Source organism: Cyprinus carpio, chromosome A4, assembly GCF_018340385.1.
Source record: "Cyprinus carpio isolate SPL01 chromosome A4, ASM1834038v1, whole genome shotgun sequence".
Lineage (NCBI taxonomy): Eukaryota > Metazoa > Chordata > Actinopteri > Cypriniformes > Cyprinidae > Cyprinus > Cyprinus carpio.
In genome coordinates this window covers 8818137-8836020 of record NC_056575.1, presented here as the reverse complement: position 1 = coordinate 8836020, position 17884 = coordinate 8818137, and the positions used below count along the sequence as shown (strand labels likewise).

General features: G+C 35.4%; 1 protein-coding gene across 3 annotated transcripts in view; it reads left to right on the top strand.

Moving 5' to 3' along the window:
• The first annotated feature begins 12669 nt into the window (after nucleotides 1–12669).
• The window catches only part of LOC122139801 (high mobility group protein HMGI-C-like), a 32633-nt gene continuing 27418 nt past the window's right edge, over nucleotides 12670–17884 (top strand). Inside the window, exons 1-2 of one of the 3 annotated variants that reach the window (XM_042739344.1) lie at nucleotides 12670–13371; nucleotides 16016–16102. In XM_042739344.1, the coding sequence (XP_042595278.1) occupies nucleotides 13249–13371; nucleotides 16016–16102 (210 nt within the window). In that variant the 5' untranslated portion in view covers nucleotides 12670–13248. The remainder of the gene's footprint in view (nucleotides 13372–16015; nucleotides 16103–17884) is intronic. The other 2 variants (XM_042739355.1, XM_042739366.1) reach the window with 2 other exon arrangements.

The following is a 17884-nucleotide window of genomic DNA, read 5'->3' as shown; positions in this document are numbered from 1 at the left end:
ATGGGAGGAAAGGCAGTATCTTTGAGCCCAGAGTTAAATATAGAATGGTTACAAAGCACTCACGATTTGCATACCTGAGAGTAAAATGGTTCTGTACTGGAACAACTTAGCCAAACTGCGGAGGAAGCCATGGGAATTTCCCTCCGCGCTGCAGCCCAGAAATGTGGAAAATCTTCTGGAGAATTAAGCTGCTCAGAACAACTGCTCTTTGATTTAAACTCTGAATTGAAAATGTAAATCCATGCCTTCAACCAAGCAACTACATTGAAAAACAGTCAAGCAGAAAGACGACACATACTGATTTCCATGCAATATGATGAAAATCTTCTTAAGATGCAAGGTGAGATGACCATGATGGGTTTAAAATCATATTCAGGTGCTTTGGTGTATGTCCATGAAATTGCAAGCTAAAGATTTTTTGTTAGCTTTTGGTGTATGTCCATGAAATTGCAAGCTAAAGATTTTTTGATTTTGGTGCAGGCTCTTGTGGTTTCCAACCAAATATGGCTGGTTATTTAATTTTGTCTTTCTACAGCAACAAAAATAGATTCAAACAAAGCCAAAGGATCAAGCTTTGTTTCGTTCTCTATGCTTGTTGCTTGGTATGTAACTTGATGTGCATGCTTATGCATGTTTAAATTAACCAAATATTTAGCTTATTCAAATATTTTTAAACATATATAAACATCATGACTAACATTAATGCATATAACATGACATAATACCACATTCAGTTGCTAAGGAGCACCATGTAAACACTTATCAGCTCACAAAAACATTTTTTCCTCAATCACACTTTTTACTCACTTTTTTTTTTTCTCTCCAAAGCAAGTAAACTTGCCTCTGGCTCCCTGGGCAGTGGGGAGCATTGAGCGAACGCCAAATCTTTAGGATGTCACCGCTGCTCAGTTGCTTCCACTTAGCCTTCCAGACTTTCCCCTGGCTTCTTTTCAAAACAAATCTTGGAGCGGCCCAGAGAAAGTGAATACTTTCAGGGTCCCTGTGAGCAGTGCTCGTGCGCTCCGCCACTGCCAGAGTTTGCCCAGACAGACACACTGAGACGGCTTTTATTTACATAATTCACATCAAGAAAAATATACATACAAGATGTACATATTGTGTGTACATTGTCTTAATTGTATCAATTGCCTAATACATTGTTAATGCACACAATGAATCTCTAGAATTGTGTTTTATGAAGTACTTCGGTTTTCTCCTTCTGATCAGACTGAAAATGTTGCTAAATACCATTGACAAACTGTAAGTTGTTAATTAATGCTGTTATAATATTTCTTCTTATAGAGGTACGGCCTATAGATGTTTTGTGTATTTGTTTTTGGAATTTGTGTTGTAATTTTCTGAGTTAAACTAACTTTGCTTTAATCTGATGTTCTTCTGTTGGCTTTGGCAGGTGCTTCATGGCAATCCAGTGTTATTTTACTTCCTCTGTTTGCTTGACTAATGGTGAATGGGCATTTGGCAAATACTTCAGGTCGCCTGTTTGAGTAGTGAGATTAGGCAGCTGTTAGCATTTGGTCCAATCAACAAAGCCCCAAAACTTTTCTCTCTACAGGATCAATATGTAAACATAAACCAGAAGACTCCCCATCTGTGTTACAATTCTACTGCCAATTCCATACAGATGCTTTTTTTTTTTCATTTGTATTGGTTTGGAATCAGTTTCTTCTAAATAATGACATTTTATTGGCAGTGGTGCTATTGATATTAATGTTCAAGTATGACAGAACTGAGAAGTGATGATGATTATTATTATTTCTCACAAATTGCTCATGCTCAGGAGCCTTCTCAGTTGTGTTAAATTTCAGTATAACTTTGTCTCAGATGTTTCTCACTGTTTTTATTGCTACAAAATAGCTTTTTATGGCTCAGGAAATTTAATAGGGTTTTAATGGTGCTCTCAAATATGTCTCATTTGAGTAATAACTTTGTGTCTTTTTTTCTTCTTAAAAATAAAACCATTTTAACATAAGTATTAGGGCTGTACAATTGATGCAAAATTCATAACTGTCAGTTATTTCCTTGAAGATGTAATTGCAATTATTAATTAAGATAATCACAATTTGATCACAACATTGAATTATGTTTAGAATAGATTTATACCATTGTTTGAATCAACTCAATGCCATATTTTTTATATGAAAATAGACCAGATGAAAGCACTCTTCCTGAAAAACCTTTGTTTTTCTATAGCATTAAGCCACAGATGTCAACTATGCATTGGTTTGGTTTCTTCTTTAAAAAAAATTTATATCATTGCCATATATATATATATATATATATATATATATATATAAAAAAAATATATATATATATATGCATGTTATTATGTTATAATAAAACTAAAATTAAAACAATTGGGGAAAAAACCCTTAAGATAACCTGTAGAATATAAAAAAACACATCTTAAGCACGCAGGATAATGTAAGACTTGTGGATTTTTTTTTTTTTTGAATGGTTACGAAATGTGTAACATCTGTAATTGTAATCACATAATTAGAAATTTGATTAACTGTGCAGCCCTAGTAAGTATAGAGCTGCAATATTGTGGATGGAATCTAAACACAGTTTAGAGACACATGTGAAAACTTGTAAAATATTAAGCAAAATTCTCCATTTGCTCTCATTTAATTCTTATTTATTTCTAGGAGAACCATCTGAGATATTGAAGAGATCTCTTATGATTTTTAGAAATTCTTTCTCACAGGTATTTGCAGATTGCTAATGTTTAAGAATTTATGTGCGAGTCATTTTAGAGTTGTAATATATTGATGCATATTATATTGGGCATCATATCATACTATATATTTTAGTTCAAGTAATGTCATTTTGGGTATTTTGTTTTTCTTGTTTTTACTTAAAATATGTCCATCACTTTAGCTTGCTTTTGAATCTTTTAAATCTTTTTATTTCATTTTTATTAACAAGCAATATAGCAAGGACTTTCTTGCTAATTTTGTGGATTTTGCAGGTAGTGACAACATTGACCTTTAGTGTCTCCTCCCTCACTTCTTTTATATCATCTCACGTTCCAAACATTCCTGATGCAACAGGACTCACTAATCACCCCCTCACCCAGCCCTAAAACTAAACAAAGGCCACAGGGACAAACTATAGGTGACGGGGAAAAGCTTTAGAAAGGTATGTAGCATTAGCTGAAGTGTGTGACCTTATCTCGAACGACAGAATACTAATTTACTTCAAAAGAAACTGATCAACAACTCAAGTCAATGACCCACGAAACCCTCATCGTCATGGAAAATGCAAATCAGAAAACGTAAAGGAAATAGACACTTAGGTCTGAATGGACTAATGAAGAATTTATGTTACATACGAATTTAGGTAAAGAGTTTAGGTAATGAAAGAATGCATCACAGAATACATATATTTTAAATGATCCTACACTATTTTCTAGGTTTATGATCATTATTAAATGCTTAAAAACGCTTATTATTGTTCATGTATTATTTTAAATGAATATCCAGTTTCATTACAAGTTCAGCTCAATTGGCATTATTTGTGGCAAAATGTCTACTTTATTTTCCAGTTATTTATTTCAAAAAAGTTATTTACCTATTTCACAGTGCAACAATCTTCAATGGATTTATTTATTTAAAAAAATTTTTCAGTTGTTTATTTCAAAAATGTTTTTTATATTGTTTTTTTTATATTTATTTATATAAAAAATTTGGGTTTTATTTAAGTGCTTATAGTGATTGTGATTAGTGGCTGAATAGTGGCAATCCAGAACTGTTAAAATACTCGCTGTTTCAATAGAATAGAGACCCAAATTACATGCTTTTACATGTTAACATGATTTTAGTATGATAAAATCATATACTAACCTTTTGAGTTATATATAATATCCAATTTTACAACTTTGTTGGCATGACACTATAAGGCGGTAAAGCCTAAAATTACTAAAACTGATGAATTATACAGCTTTAAAGCTCAAGTTATCCACAAATTTGACCAGATTAATTAACTTGTTTTTTTTTTTTTAAATAACAACCTTCACATTTCTGTTTTTAAATTCCTTAAAAAATCCTTCACTTCCACTGTAAGTGCCTCACGGTAACCTTGAAAATGAAGGACAAGTCGATTTTTAAATTTTTTAATAGTAATCAACATTAATGCCAGAAGTTCAGTGGTACGGAATCTGAATATTCGGTTAACTATTTGGTCTGTGCTGTGAAAAATTAGTTCCAGATTGGATCTCAGTTAATGCAGGTCATAAAACTGCATGTATAATAATTATACAAAAGCTTGGCCAGGCGTGTCCTGCTCAGTGGTAGTGAGGTTCACAGTGTCAGCCGCACTTGAGCTGTTTTTTTGGGAGATCAGGAATGTTCAGTGGGCCATTCGCTCATTTTTGATGAGTTGTTGTGTGGTTGGCAGTTTTTTTGTGAATTTGTTAATGAAAACGAGTTAATATTGAAGAACAGAGCTGAATTTACCAGGGCTATACTGAGACTATGTGTGAATGTGTGTTGTGTGTGCATGTTTGTATTTGTACATAGGTGTGTGTGTGTGTGACGGGGACGTCGTGTCTCTGAAAATATTTTCTCTTCTGGAAAAACATTTGCCTTCGAGGAAAAACTCACAAAGTTGTGGTTTGCTGCACCCTGTTCGACTTTATTCAGCCAATAGAAGAACAGAGATTCTGTACTGACCAAAAGTTGGTCTGTTCATAAACTTTACATGTGTCTCCACTTGGCAAAACCCCCTGCAGAACATAGTTGGGATTGCTGTCGCCATATGACGGAAGAGCGTGTGGAGAAAAGGAATTTCTTTTACAACAACTGTGTGGAAGTAAAATAAACAGTTGAACAGAGAAATGCACTCACTGATTTACAACCATCGATAACGGTCACTCTCAACTACTTCAGTTTCCAATAGTTCACATTCAAGCGTACTAAACTTTTTTTATATGTAAAGTCCAACAGCAGCACCAATTTAGACTTCACAGTTAAAAAAAACCCCAACAACTTCAGATTACAACAAATCGACTTAAATAACAGTGTGTGTGTGTGTATAATTTATACAAATAATATATTTTATTATATATGATCTGCATTAAACATATAAAATGCACACATTTAAATACACACATATACAGCTATATATTTACATTTAAATGTTAAAATATGTTATTACTGTGCGTGTGTGTTATTTATTTATTATTTACTTTTTAATGGAAAAAATGCATTAAATAAGTAATAAAGCAAAACTCTGGTCTCAGACATTTGAACCCCTAGGTCAACCATTTCCCATTTTCTTGAGAAAAACTTCTAGATGTAATAAAGTGTGCTGTAAATCTGAACATGTCTCAGAGACAAAGCAGTGACTGCTGTGTGTCTCTCTTGACAGTGAGGTGCACTGAGTGATAAAGCGTCAGGATAGATTTAGCAGAGCTGGAGGCTTTTAGTGGAATGTGCTCCATTGGCATCCTCTTTAGTGAATGAGTATTAGTTGTCAACTTCTCTCGTCTGTGCCGGCAGATGGAGCCTTTGGCCTGCCAGCTGTCGTCCGCAGCACACACATTTAGAGCTCAGGTGGTACCTTCTGAAGGCAACCAGGGCTATGATAACTGGAAAAAGCTCAAGTTAGCATGTCATCTTTTTCCATTGCTAATATTTCATTATTTTATAGTGGATGATGAATGATTGTTTTTACAATGATGAGGGCTCTTAATAGCATGAAATGGATTGTTCCCTGTCTGCTGCTTTTGAGTTCAGCTTAGTAATCACTGGTGAAAATCTTGGGATTGTGCACATTCTTTAACTAGTCAGCTAATTAGTTAATCTAGTTGTGAGAGAGCAAGGAAGGTGAAGAAAAAAAAACAGTGAGAAAAGATTTCACACTTCATCTCAGCCTGGGAGGTACATCCTTTGTGTTGGTTACACTTTGACCTTAACAAAATGTGGAGGTAAAAGTCTGGCCGGCAGCATGGAGGTCAAAGGTCAGAGGGTTTTTCTGCACTTGGTTTCCCGAATGCCTCCATCACAGGAAGTCAACATGCTGTGCTTTTCTGGCAATGGAAATTCTTAAACACAGAGAACAAGTTTGCTTAGTGTTTGCATAAAAATGACATTGTCAGAGTACATAAAATTATGAATGATTTAGGAAAGGAAAAATACTGTTTAAAAAATGATATTGTTTTTAATGTTAAAATACGCTGTACTGCTTTTTTAGCGATAAAATATTAATCGAGTGTAATAAAAAATATGCTTTTTTAAATATTGGGAAAACATTTTTAATTTAAAAAAATGTATTTTGTTTTTATTAATTATATGTTTAATATATCATCCATCCATTCTCTACACTGTTTTTTTATTTAATATACAGTTTAATTTCCTATTGTAACAGATAGTTTAGGCTTGTCATATCTTAATAGCATATATTTTTTTTATAAATATATTCTTTTCTAGACCAAATTATTAATTTGTACTATTTGGCATTGTTCACTCATCATCATTCAAAACACCTCAAGATGTTTATATTGATACATCCCTATAGAAAGTCCTCAAACACCCCACTCTTATTGTCTTATCAACAAAGCATGACACACTTCTCTTACAGCTGCTTTACTGAAGAATGTCTCGCATACAGCATTCACATCTGACCTTTCCACCGGGTCAAGAGCCACAGTGTAATTGCTCTGTGCCATCAGACTACAGGCCGCTTAATGGCACTCAATTAGATCATGGTGCTACATTTGCAGAGATATGGCAAGACCAAAGCTTTTCGGACAACACATGTTGATCAGTTAATATAAAGATTTTCCCTTGACTTTCCTTAATTACAGGACAATCATCATTAGTTGAACCACTAACCATATTAAGGTAAGATTTTTACTTGTTTAATTCAAGAATATCCAATATGTACCATCTTATTTGTTTTGAATGGGCTCACAAGGTCTATTTCTGGATTGCTAACGTGCTTAGAATGTTTGCTAGGTTTATTTGTGCATGACTTTGGTTATGTTAACAGCCTTAGCAGATACTAGTTATCAGTAGATAAGATGAACTAATGGCCTGATGTCTAACCTGAGGTTTACCTGAGGTTCTTTCACCTGCTGGAGTGGCCCTTTGTGTGCAGGTCAGTCTATTGTATGGTAAGTTTGTGCACAAACACAACTTCTCATGTAAATGGAGGTGGTCTGGGTCAGGCCCCCAGGGTCCTGGGAACAGTGGGAGTGCGTTATGGCTGATTCCACCTGTTGCCTGAACTGGTAATATGTCAAGTCATTTGTTAAAGGAATAGTTTACACAAAACTCAAGCTCAAACTGGGCTATATTTGACATGTTCTGGAGCCATACACTCCTAAAAATAAATGTTCTTTATTAGCATTTGTGGTTCCAACTTTCTATTGCACAGTAGGTACTTTATAATGGAAAAAGGCTCTTTAGATTACTCTTTAGATTACTTTAGATTAGCTTGATTCAGTTCACAAAACCAGTCTGAATGATTAATTTACGAAACAGACTGCTCTGATTCTCAAGTTTAGAGTACTATACTATACAGAGTACTGAACTGAATGTGTTTTAAATACACAATAACCAGGTTTCTTTGTCATCAATGAATCCAATTTCTTTCAATCTCATACACTGTATCGATGCTCATACTGAATAAATTTGATTGTTTTCACACTGTAAAAAATTATATGATCAGTAAGCCATGGTAACTTTTGTTTTTACATTCATCAAAATAAGTTGAGCAAATTCAACTTGATTTTTTTAGGTCAGCTTTTACAACCAAGTTGACTATACTTAAAACTTTAAGGAATCAACTGAACTGAATAGGTAGTTTTTTTTTATTTATTTATTTAGTTAGTTATTTTTTACAATGACAACAAAATTTGTGCTGATTACAAGAAATTAGAATAAATTAATTTTGAAAACTTTATGTATGTACATATATGTGTGTGTGTGATTTTTTTTTTTTATGTATAATATCAAATAGATGCTATGCCACGATTTTTTGAGTGCTGAAATCTTATCCACATTTTCACTTTTCATTTATGTCTGACAAATATGCATGCAACCCATTATGTTTTCATTTGTTTGTGTTAAAAAGGTGTAATTTAAATTAATAAAAAATGTATATATAATTCAAATACATAAATCTAAATGTTTTTGTGAGTGAACAATCCCATTTAGGTAAACTTTGGTTTTAAATTTTTATGGTGAAAAGCATGCAGTTTAAGACAACTATTCTAACTATTTCTAACCAGGGCGTCTATACTAAGCCTCCATCTCAAGTGCTACATGTGATTCCCACAGTAAACTAAATGTAGCCTCTTGACACAGTAGTGACTTACAAGTGTTCTCGTGGATCAGCACCTTCTGTTGACCTGTGACGCCACATTGTACTTGCTTCCCAAACTAGAGCGTGAGTTCACAGAGGTCCATTTCCATATAGACAGGCCACCCTTTCCTTTTCCATCTGACTACATTAGGAATACGAGAGCCTGGAGACTATGAATAGACCAGCAGACCCTGCTGTTCACAGGAGACTCAGGTTCAGTGAGGTGGGAGTTTGTGTGAGCTTGCACACACACATTGCCTCTCTGTCTCTCCCAGGTGGCCTGGGAGCTGGCCAGACGTCTATGTCACTTCAGAAGGGAGGAGATGGGAGAGCCAGTTCAGATTGATAATTTGTCTTTATGGCCCCACGTCACCTTTAACCCCTCGACAGGGTGACTGACCCTAGATAGTCCAATCCTAAGTGACCAGTTAGGCTGCCATGTTGTCCTTTATAATGTGTGTGTGTGTGTGTGTGTGTGTGTGTTTATTTACTTCTAAATGTATAAAACATTTAGAGAGAGAGAGACAAATTTTAAATATATATATTATAAATTACAAGTAAATGCACACACACACACACACTGTATTTTCATTTATTATGATTTCGTATAAATTTATAAATGTAAATATATGTATATTTACATATATTTAAAAACATTCACATTTCTATGATATATATTATTATTATTTATTATAATAATAAATAACATAACAATAACATAATTATAACAATGATATAATTTGTCATTTCTTTAATTATTTCTAATTTAATTTACAGAATTGTAATAAAATATAATTCTGTAATGTATCAAAATAAATATATTTATACTATATATATATATATATATATATATATATATATATATATATATATATATATATAACTATTATTATTATTATTATATTATGTGTGTGTTTACTGTAAATGTATAACAAAATATTTCTTCACAGTTCTTTTATATATCTATATATATATACATCCAATGTATAATATATTTATTATATTGTTATAAATATAACGTTATTAATATATATATATAATATTATTAAATATTTTGGCTAATTTGAATCTGCTTTTAGCTATTGGTAAAACTGTATTTAATGCATTTTGTCATATTTAAGTACATTTTCCTTTAAAATTAAGAAAGAAAATGTGACTAGCCATGTGAAGAAAACATCTGAGATCCATTTATAACAAACAGTAAATCTTGCTCATCTCATTGCCAGAGACTTCTTCACAAGATTTGATAAGCTGCCCCATGAGCATTGATCATTTTTGGTTTCATTTTTTCTCTTACCGCTACTTATGCAGCTTTGAGACTGAAGTGAAGAGGAAAATGCTTTAACAGTTTGTGTCTGATGTGTGGCTGTAGGCCCCTGGCAGCCGGCTTTCATAAATGTATCACATATGAGGGGGCCGCTTTGAGGCTGTCTGGGGGTGAAACAGTTAAAATTGACATTGGGTGGCAAAGGGGCTGTGGTTGGTCTCAAATCTTTTTAGTGTGCCGCTGTAGAAGAGTTCTCCCACAATTTGCCCAGAGCGCTCCCCTCCTCTGTCCAAGAGAGAGAAAAAAAGGAAATCTGTGTCCAGCCCAAAGAATGTCTTTTGAAATGCACATGCTCCTGCTTTTTTACACCCTGTGAGCGCTTTGTTTCCTTCACGTTTCTGCAGATTTGGCCTGCATTCTTGTGATTTACCACCACAGTCATTACTTTTAATGGTGGAAATGTATTGCATCTTTAAAATAAATTACTAATCATGGACAATATAAAACCACAGGTTTTTTTCCCCCGGAATTTAAATTATTGTAATTTTGTGTGTGTGTGTATATTTGTATATAAAACATGTATTACAGTTTATTTATATATATATATATATATATATATATATATATATATATATACACACACACACACACACACACACACACACACACACACACACACACACACACACACACACACACACACATAATATATAATCTTCATGAATTCTTTAGCATTGGAAAGCTTTTAACCATTCTTGAATTTTGCAAAAGGAGAGATTGCAAGTGCATTTTGCACAATATGTATCCATTCAAGTCAAATGTCTCCATGTTCTGACAAAAGTTTCAAGTTGGCCGTAATCGATCTTGGTAGTACTTTGGGCAGTAATTTGTGGCTGGGGCTATTGATCGTATTCGTTTCATTCACTGGCGGTCCTGACGCCGCTCTGTCTGTGGGGGAGTGGTCTGAAATTCCTCTTCTCCACCTTCTTTGGGGGTCTGAGAGCTGTTTTTTATGAATGAACTGAATACCAACTACAAATTTACCAGTCTCTTTCACTAGAAAAGCACTCCTTCTGCAGCCAGTTCTACAAACATGCATGGTTTCCGAATAAAGATGAAGAGCATGCATAAGGAATAAAATAAAAGTGCAGTAAAAATAACCATCCTGATGTTGGCATATTACATAGATACAAAGAGTCAATGTTCAAATTCTCATAATAAGCAGGAATAAGCATAATATATAAACCTATAAAAGTGCATTAGCCTAATGTAAAACACAAAAATTATGAAATTGTTCATAATTTTCTGTAATCTGTAGATTTACACCTCCTCAACTTAAAAAAAACAATTTTTTTTTATATATTTTTTTTTATAATTTTTTTTATATATATTATAGTGTAATTTATATTCTGACAAAAAAAAATTGCATCAGTCTGTGACCCATAAAACATGCATTTTAAATATTTCGTGATGCACTTTTTTAATATTCTTTCTGTCCTTTCATCTTTGTTGTCCTTTGTGCAGCTCTTAGAGTTCAAGATCCTCCAGCTCTCGGTTATAAAGCCCATCTCTGATGCAATTGTATACATTTGGAGAGGTTTGGGAGGACTTTGCCATTCCTCCCCCGTGTGTCCAGCATGCTTGGTCAGATCGTGGGAAAGGCCCTCCGCGTAAAGCAGTTTATTCTCTGTCACTGTTGTTCTTGTGTAATTGATCTCACTCCACGTCGATGGGCGGAAGACTTCAAAGACACGCGGCTGTTGAGGTCGATCTGCTTGTGCTCGCGGCCTTGAGGGACAAAAAACAACTGCTTCCCTTTCGCTTACAACGCACACTTTTGATGAGAGTGTAAAATTGCATAGTAAGAGCTCATAGTACCAAGTTATGCACGTGAGGCGTGACGTGAACTGTGTATTTTTAGTGTAAACGTCATAATATGTAGTCTAGCTATGCTGTAATTAAATTATCAATTAAATTCATCAGTGGCCATATAGGATTTAAATTACAAACAAAAGTTTAACTGAATGGTTTTCATAACGGAGTCCGTTTTTTAAACAAATTACGAAGCACGAAACAGCTACACGCAACAAGTGTAGTCCGAATCCTGAACTAAAGCAGTTCTGTTTTTGTCAATCAAAATCATGTAGCGGCACCCGTGTAGTCCGATTCCCAAAGAATGATTCATAAGTAGCTACAGTATTTATTTAATTTATTTTTTTGAAAATTAACAAAACCATGCAGCGCAACCAGTGTTGTCCGATGCCGATCTAACGACTTTAACTTTTTTTCTAATGAATCGAACACATTTAGATAAGCAGCAGGGTTACTAAATTAAGCAAATCATGGTTTTTAATACTTTATTATCAACAAATAGCATTTTCCCCCACATGCATCATTAGGCTACAAACCGCAAATCGTGTTTGTCATGAATGCCAGACTTTAAATTAATCAAGAACTATTTTGTGTTCTAAGACACGCGAAACTTCAAACCAGTGACGACTGTTCAAATGCCAGTATATATCAATATATATATATATATATATATATCTATATATATATATATATATATATATATATGTCGATATATATATATATATATATATACGGAATATATATATATATATTATACACATTGTATTGCAATTATGCAACCTCTGAAAGTTGAAATCTGAAATGATCTCATCATGTGGCAATGCTGAGGCCAGTGAATGCAATACGAGACTTCTCTCTCAAATATTTATTCCTGAAAACATATACTGAAAGAATCGTTAGCGGAAAAACAAAGTCGTTAAGAAAAAACAATCGCAGCACATCCAAGCGAAGTTTATATATCGATTACATTTCTTGAAATAAACAAATAAACAGTCTATGAACTCTGCTGTGTCTTTAAACTTTTCTGGAGCGTAGCCAGGAACATGAATGGTGCTGGACACGTGAGTTTGTCTCAATGTGGTCTCTCCTCTTAGTATTTCTCATGTTTTCTCTGGCTGTTGTCCAACTCCTCTCTCTCTCTCTCTCTCTCTCTCTCTCTCTTACACACACACGCACACACACACACACACACACACACACACACACTCCTTTTGCGCCTCTCGTGCCCCGTCCTTCCCTCCCCGTGTTATCCACCCACGGGAAAAGTGATTTTCGCTTCTCTCTCTCTCTCTCTCTCTTTTAAATGTATATACCTCATCCTCATCCACAGTCCGTGGACTTATTTCCGTGTGGGCAGCAGGGGAGCATTTAAAATGCCCCCATTTTTTGACTTAAACCAATCCGCGTAGAACCAAGTCGTTCCCCGCAAATTCTTGAATCCGCAGTAGCGTGGATTTGACACTGCAGTCTGTCACACTTCCCTCTGCGAATGTCTCGTTCAAATTGCAATCGATCACTGGGCTTATTTTATTACTAAAGCCACCCCCACTTAATTCTACAGAGGAGATTTTTCCCCCTCTGTGTGTGTGTGTGTGTGTGCGCCAAATTCTCAACCAAGGGGCAGCACGTGCTTCTCACAATACCGCGCTTTTAATTTAAATTGTGCATCCCCTTCATGTGCGCATTGTTTTTGATAAGTGCGAGACACTGACTGACGGGCGGAGAGCTCGTGCTGCAGGAACGGAAGGTGCGCGAGACTCGGTTTGGATCACACACACACAATGAGTGCGCGCGGTGAGGAAGCCGCCGGCGAAGCTTCAGGATCGCAGGAGCAGCCCGAGCCCGAGCCCACCCCGCCTGAGCCAAAGAAGAGGGGACCGGGTAGACCCAGAAAGCCGCAACAGGTCAGTGTGTGACTCTTATTTCTTCCACCACCACCTTTAATATTCTAAATTGGGAATGGACGTGTTTAGACCTACCAGGCTGCTCAATAAACATTCTTACTGTAACCATATTACTCTTAGCGCTTACTTTATGGCTCATGTTTACATGCATCCCTGCTGCAAAAAACAGCTTAAACCAGACTGCGCTAGATTGCTGGTCTCTTGGTTGCAGCTTTTAAAAGGGAATTGGGTCATTTTTCAGTTTGACCAACTTGGCGTCCAGCTAAACCTGATGAGAACCAGCTTAGCCAGGCTGGGAGATCAACTAGACCAGCAAAACAGTTTCTGGTTTAGGATGTTTCTCTATATTTGTGTACTAAGTAATGCATGTTTTCATACAGTAAAGGATGGAAAGTATACTTTTATCCAGGTAGAAATATAACGTGGCCATAACCATTATACTGTATATATATATATATATAATATATATATATAGATATATATATATATACACAGTATATATATAATATATATAGTATTCAACATTTAGATTTTATTTTTCATTATTTATTTATTTTCAGATTTTTCCCATGACTTTTTTTTTTTACTATTAATAATGTTTTTATCTTCACTACTTGATTTTAACATGCAGTATGAGAAATTTTTTTAGAATTAAAAGGATAATTAAAATATTACTTTAAAATAGTTTTTTTTTTTTGTATGGCACACTGAAGGACACTGCAAAGTCTGTTCTATTCTGTCAGTAAAGTGTGTTCTATTCTGCTGTATACAAGAATTTTCACTAGGCCTGTTTAGACAGATGTTTTAAGATTGTGATTGCATTTGAAGCTTGCATTTCTCTTGTGGGGAATTCCTGCAGACTGAATGTATAGCTTGTGTGTGTATTGGGTTTATTGTACGAGTAGCATTTGTTTGTATTTGTAAAGGAAGCACTTCTTTCCTAATAGATAGCATTCCAAATTATTATACGCTTGCCATCTGTTGATCACAACGGTCTCTAATATGTGATGCGAAAGCACTTTTGTGAATTGTTGGATAAGATTAGCTTAATGCCTTCAATGTAAATGTCTGCGCTACAGGGTCCTCTTTTGATCTGATGAGATCAGACCCAGTTTGCTTTAGAAATCTTTTATCAGTCCAAATAAAATTAGTATTTTTGCTTCTGAATTATGAAGGTTTTAAATGATGCACTGGGATCCAACTAAATTACAAATCACACACACACACACACACACACACACACACACACACACACATACACACACACACACAACACACACACCACACATGATATATATATATATATATATTAGGGCTGTCAAAATGATTAATCACGATTATCACATCCAAAATTAAAGTTTTTGTTTACATACTGTATGTATGTGTACTGTGTATATTTATTATGTATATATAAATACACACAAATGCATATATATATTTCAGAAAAACATGTTATGTTTATATATTAAATATTTGTTTACATACTGTATGTATGTGTACTGTGTATATTGAAATGTATATACATGTAAATATTTTCTAAATATATAATTTATGTGTGTGTATTTATATATATACATATAAAATGTCCCTGTACACATACATATATTATGTAACAAAACTTTTAATTTTGGATGTGATTAATCGTGATTAATCATTTGACAGCCCTAATATATATATATACATATATATATATGTGTGTGTGTGTGTGTGTGTGTGTGTAACATAATATAGTAGTTGTGTTGTGTGTATATAAGAGTAGCGAGAGAAATGTTGTATTTTGGCTGTTTTAAATGTACCTGTTGATATGTGCAGTGGTTATAATAACAACAGGCGTGTAATTAAAATGTAATGTCACTGAAAATCTATCTGTTTAGTCATGACCACATCCTTCAAAATTCTTGTTTGAACTTTTAAATGTTTGTGGTCAGAGGATGTGATTCACTATCTTAGGTAATTCGATAATGACTCACTGCTATACCTCTAATTGCAAATAGCCATCAGGATGAACTGGCAAGAGGGGTTAAAAATAAAGTCAGTCATTCACCTACTGAATTGGTTGACTGGTAAAGATGATGCATGGATGTGAACACAAATTTTAAATTTCAAAATTTTAAATGGAAATTCTTTAAATTTTAAATACATAATAAGTAAATGTGTGTATGGTTGAAGCGGTCTTTTTTGAGAAGGGGGAGAGTGCAGCAGTGGTCTCAAATTATTTGGACACTTCTGGACATTCAAGCCACACCTCAAATGCATGAATTTCTTTTCATTAGATGGCAAATCATGGCACCTGCGCTTGGCTAAGCTATATTTGCAATTGCTTTAAAGCAGTTGGTCCCGGTATGATTTAGTGGACGTATAAAGTTAGTTCTCCTCACATTCACATAGCAGAGTAACCACAGGTGCAGTTCGTCACATTAACTATGATCATGATCCACTAATGTTTGACAACCAGAAAGTGTCCAAATACGTTTGCTGTTATTTTGAGCAATGTATTTATTGTTTTTAATTTGAAGCCTTAAAACTGGTATGAAAAGTGTGCTTGTGCTTTCTTCCAAATAAATGTCACTTGGTTTGCTGGTTGAAAGTGTCCTATGGCTTTGTTTCCTGTCCTCATGGCCCAAGTACCTCCTCTCCTCCTCAGGAACCCACAGGAGAGCCTGTCCCCAAACGACCAAGGGGACGCCCCAAAGGAAGCAAGAACAAGGGCCCCTCCAAAGCAGCGCAGAAGGTAAGAACCAGGCAACTTTCTGCACACCTCAACACTATCTATCTATCTATCTATCTATCTATCTATCTATCTATCTATCTATCTATCTATCTATCTATCTATCTATATATCTATCTATCTATCTATCTATCTATCTATCTATTGTTCTATCTGTCGTTCTATCGTTCTATTGTTCTATCATTCTGGCTATCATTCTATCTATCGTATGTTCTATATATCATTCTATATGGCTATCCTTCTGTCAGTTGTTCTATCCTTCCACCTATTGTTCTATCATTTTATCTATCATGAGATCTATCATCTAACTTCATAAGAAAAGGAATATTAACCTTGGCTGTGTTAACTGAGGAAATGGGCTCTTTCCAGTTCTATGAATCATTCATCAAGAACGTGTCAGGAACATTTAGAAGCATGCGAAATGTGTCAACATCTGGGGCATACGTATGCGTGTGTGAATGTTGGGGGCTGCCTTCTTGATGTCTCAATCATAAAGCCTGTGTGAACGGGCAGCAATGACCTGAAGCCCCCTGCTGTGTGTTTCAGCACAGTAGTTAACACTAAGCTCCAATAACGTAGTGAGGGGAATCCTGCTGACCTACACACCTAAAAGTGGCAGTGAATTCTACACACAGAAATACTGTCTCTCTCTGTCTCGCCTTAGTCAAATTACCATGCATACGTGAGAGAACCACAAACATGCAGGCACACACACACACACACATACATGCATGAAGTGTATACTTTGCAGAGGGAGGATAGAGCATGTACTGTTGCATATTGCTAAACAAACTCTGTTCCCATTCCTTGCTAATACCCATGTAAACAGAAATCACATAAGATTTAGTTGGCATGCATCAGTTTAGCTGAATGTGACTGTCAGCATTTATAATGGCACAATTCTGTTTATGTATTGGGAATGCCTTTAAAGTCGAGTTGTTCTGGCAAGAGTATTGTAATGAAGTCATTAACATTTCTGCCTCGCTTGTGTGTGGTCTAGTCTGGAGGTTTGCAGGAAGTTCCCTCCAACTGTCAGTGCGTTTGGTTTTTACAAGTATTACTATGCGATTCTCGTCTTCGAGCCGTCAAGGAGAGCTGAGTTAATAACTCACTGACAGGTTCAAGAAGTGTAGCAGTCAATAAATAATGCAATTTCAAGCTTTACTGATGCTGCCATTGTTAGCTTTTAATTGCACTAAAGAACCCACAGAACTAGTATCAAATGAACAATCCAGGCTAAATCAGGCTAAACAAGCCATGATAGACCTTGATGGTGATTAACAAGGTTTTAGCTGTCAACACCAGACAGTTTCCGACACGCTACGATCATTTTGGTCAATGCATTGGCCCTATTGACTAGCCTGAATATTTTCCGTTGACTAGACATTGTTGGAACTTGATACGGGGCACAAGGGGGCTAATTTTACACTCTCCATTTGTAAAAGTGGGTTTGGGAGAGGCGAGACGGCCCCTCCTTTTCCATTAATGAGAGATGGCCTTGTCCCCGGCCTCACACGCATGGCAGGATGTCCTGGTGTCGAAGAGGACAGTGAGCACCCAGGCTCGTGTCAGCCGCAGACACGGGACTTGGCTGGACGAGACACGAGACCCACAAACACAGACATGATTAATTGATCAGGGTGTCAGCTTGCAGACCATTAAATCTCCTTATTAAAAATACAAGCTCCCCAACAGAGGTTTGAGGGTAGGGAGACACTGATTAGACAGAGAACGACAGAGATATTGAGAAAGATGCAGATGAAGAGAGACGAGGTTAAAGGGGTT